The sequence below is a fragment of the Xiphophorus maculatus genome, chromosome 22 (genome assembly GCF_002775205.1).
Source record: "Xiphophorus maculatus strain JP 163 A chromosome 22, X_maculatus-5.0-male, whole genome shotgun sequence".
In the NCBI taxonomy this organism is placed as follows: domain Eukaryota; kingdom Metazoa; phylum Chordata; class Actinopteri; order Cyprinodontiformes; family Poeciliidae; genus Xiphophorus; species Xiphophorus maculatus.
Window position 1 is genome coordinate 1933067 of NC_036464.1, and position 3727 is coordinate 1936793.

A 3727-nucleotide genomic window follows, 5' to 3' on the forward strand; every position below is an offset into this window, starting at 1 on the left:
GACATTTTTATTAAATAATTATTCCATCAAAACACAGAATTGTTCAGATGTGTTCACAGATGCATCAGGTTATGTAAAACATGCAATTGTAAAAATCTCTTCCAGTAGAGGGCACTCTTAGCTGCCAGGCTTTTTTTTCCCACTTTTTGTTAAATGCTATCAAATGTCTGGGTAAGGATCTAACTGCATCCAAAGCCTCTGTTACATACATAACTCTCTAGTACATAAATTATACACAAGTACATGTTTGAGTAAAACAACTTTTTCTACAGACATACTCACTTTTTACAATAACACCATTAAAAGCATCATGAATGACATGTAAAAGCTATTATATTTGGAGCAAAAGGGGCAGATTAGCAATATGGTGACAGAGCATGTCTCTGTTCTTCTGGAGGAAATAAATTAATGTTCATCTGATTGTAACACATTTAATACTTATCAAAGGAATCATGAGAATCACATGGAGAACATATAGATGAACTCATCTGATTTAACTTTATAAGGTTGTTTTCTGATCCAATATTCCCATGTTGGAGCATTTAGTTCCTTCTCACAATACAAACAACCAACGGAAGCAACTCTGACAGAAATCTTATCCCTGGAGCCACGTGTAGTCATTAAAAGTCTTAAATGACTACATGTCAGACTAGCAAATAAAGAAAGTACTGCTTACTGAGTTATTGTTTAGTCAGTTGCATTTGCTGGTATATTAGGAGAGCGAGATTTACATAAGTAGCTACAGGACATTTTCACATCTTATATTTGCTGCATAGGCAGATAAGCTAAAAAGTAGAACTCAAAAGAAAGTTCATACAGGACATCAAACTGAAATTAAACGTTAAATGATAAAAATAAAAATAAAAGATTTCTGGCTACTGTATGATGTTGTAGAAGACTTTTAAAGTTCTGTTTTTTTTAGTGGTCTATCTGTTTAAATACTGCCTCCTAACATGCTGTCAATCTCTAAATGTGTTCATCATCATTCCCCCTCGTAAATCCCCTCAATTACTCTATCTGCAGTGTGTTCCATGCTGCAGCAGCACAGATGTCCCAACAGCTTATCAATGGGACCTTTACACATGAACACAAACAGAACCAGGTCCACAAAAGGATTCAGTAAAAAAGTATAAACTATCACTTTGAAGTCAGACAGATAGAATAAAAAAGACCTGGTGACTAAAACAGACCAAATGTCTGTGGACAGGATCATCTCAGTGTAACTGACCACAAAGAAAACCAAAACCCCCACAACTCTGCGTTTCTCCTCTGTGGACACAGAGGCGGCAGCAGGAAACGATCTGATGCTCTGAGCGAGACAGAAAACCATGACGGGGACCGAGAGGATGGCCAGAGCAAAAACTACGAAAACAAAAATGGATAAAACATATTCATAGGCTCTCAGAAACAGTACAGCTGTAAAACAAACACTCCACACCATAAAGCAAATCAATGCAGAATTTATAGGTTGTCTGATGCACTGCCGCTTTGGAGGGACAATCACAAAATACCTGCAACAGGAGACAGAGAGACATATAAATCACTACACAGAAACTGTCCCTGCTTCAAAACACAGAGAAGCCACTGATACCTCTCCAGAGTGATGCAGAGCCGGAAGCCCAGACTGGCCATCACACTGCAGTAATACACAGCCACAGTCAAGACGGGGATCTCTCTTTCATCCTTTTGTGCCACCCAGACGATCATGGAGCCGAACTGGATCAGATTGGAGACCAGAAGGTTCATGTACTTGATGACAGGAAGGTTTTCCAGTCGTACCTGCAGGAGACCAGTTTTTCAACGAATAAACAGTCTCATAAACACTACATCTCAATCATATATTCAAGTTGATATTACAAAAATAAATCATTAAAAATATCGTACAGATCCTCAACAATTAATGGCACCGCATGTAGAGATGTACAAAAAGCCTTGCAGCAGAATATTCCAACACTGTAAAACCTTTACACAACTCCAGTATTTAATTACTAAACATTTTTAGTTAACCCATAATATTAATTTTAAAAAATCCCACTCAGAATTTTTTTAAATTAATCTACATTTTACTTTTTGGGTCCTCATTAATATGTTCCAGAAAAACATATTTTAATTTTGTTATCTTGGAGTCACCAAGTTACTGGAACAAACATTTGTTTTGGAGTAATGTGAAAAAAAAACTCTGGTCTGCTATTATGAGGATTCTTAACCGGACCCATGTCCTCTGGTCACAACTTCCAGGATTTGTTGGACTGCATGATTTTATCAGTAATTCTTAGCCAAGGAAACTGTTTGTCAGTATGTTGGAAAAGCACCTCATGCTCATTGTAAAGTACAGAAGAAGATCTGTGATGCTGTGGGCCAGCTTCCCTTTCAAAAGTCCTTGAAACATTTTAGAGTTCATGGAATAATGAACTCTTTGATATAACAGGTTAATTTAGAGGATGTGTAGGCACACAGAAACAAAAAAGTTAGCTTAATTTTAAGGCAATATGAATGTGGATATGTACCGTGCAGCAGAGCCCGATGACCAGAACTGTGATAGGAAGGCAGACCCGAATGTTGAGCCACATGACCAGATAAACAACGTCAGCATGATCCATCTCCTGTGTTGGTTTCTGAGATCAGAACATGATACATCAACGATAAATGAACAGGAAGGATGAGAAACAAGTCACACATGTTTCTCACAGACATAAAACAAGATATTTAAAAATAAGCTTCAGATGCTGTTTGTGAACTGAAACTGGAAATGAAATAAGTTGAAAATGAACACATTTTAGGATGAGATCTGATATAAACAATTTCAATAAAAAAAAGAGTGTAACATAATTCATATTCCACCAGTTCCAAATGTCTTCAGGAGACTCTGTCTCTTCCAGATTCTTAATTCACATGAATAATAAAACTTCTTTGAGTTCAAATGAATTAATGATAAATAAAAAACATTAAATGCTTCAGTAATACAAATAGTTAAAATAAAAGTTCTTGTTGAATGAAATTGGTGCTTCGTGATGCAATAACTGATTATTAAATCAGATGTTTCTGTTCATACTGATAGGTGGTACCTTGTGAATAATTTGTTTCAGTAGCAACAATTTTATATTTAGTATAATTTAATAGATGGGTGTGAAGGCAAGCAGGCAGGCTTAGGGAAGGAGACCGACAACATGATGGGAGCTGTGGAGGAAGTATTCAAATTTATAATAATACATTTAAAAATAAGAATGCAAAGAGAGAACAAAGTCATTACATGTAAAGAAATGAAGCAAAAAGGTGAAATAAATATTCAAAATACAAACAAATTAAAACCAGAACACAAACACTGTAGGATTGTGGAGGTTTTGGCTTTTAAATTCGGTGTTAACTGGCTTAAAATGTTAAAAACACATTTTACACTCAAGTTTCCTTAAAAAGGGTTCAAATAAATCACTTATTTTTTTCTTATTTATCATTTTGGGTTGCAGGCAGCAGAAAATGTCTCATAACTTACACATTATCACTTAAAAACAATCATTAACGTTGTTTTTAATCATTAATTGACACGATCAACCGTATATTTTCCAAGCAGTAAGTTCCTACCTCCACACAGACGTCTTCCTGCTTTGTTCTCCACTCACTAAATCTTGAGTTTTGCTGATTTATCTTATCTTATTTTTTTACCTAAAGTTGATTAGGTAATTAACGGCACCAGTCCACACTGGACACAGTATACATGTCAAAGTCAGTT

The 3727-nt window shown here is 35.7% G+C and overlaps 1 protein-coding gene across 1 annotated transcript; it reads right to left on the bottom strand.

Moving 5' to 3' along the window:
* Positions 1-3727, bottom strand: LOC111606722. Its single transcript, XM_023327878.1, has 4 exons — positions 3580-3727; positions 2508-2615; positions 1592-1779; positions 1-1511 (listed from the first exon to the last, which is right to left on the bottom strand). Exons 2-4 carry the CDS (start codon positions 2598-2600, stop codon positions 983-985), a joined length of 810 nt encoding a protein of 269 aa, XP_023183646.1. The 5' UTR covers positions 2601-2615; positions 3580-3727; the 3' UTR covers positions 1-982.

Bases quoted from the DNA above. Each gene is read 5' to 3' on its own strand.
- LOC111606722 (XM_023327878.1), bottom strand. From the start codon at position 2,600: ATGGATCATGCTGACGTTGTTTATCTGGTCATGTGGCTCAACATTCGG. The intron at 1,780-2,507 runs GTACATATCCAC...GGTCTCCTGCAG, and splicing joins TCATCGGGCTCTGCTGCACG to GTACGACTGGAAAACCTTCC. The intron at 1,512-1,591 runs GTATCAGTGGCT...CTCCTGTTGCAG, and splicing joins CTCTGCATCACTCTGGAGAG to GTATTTTGTGATTGTCCCTC.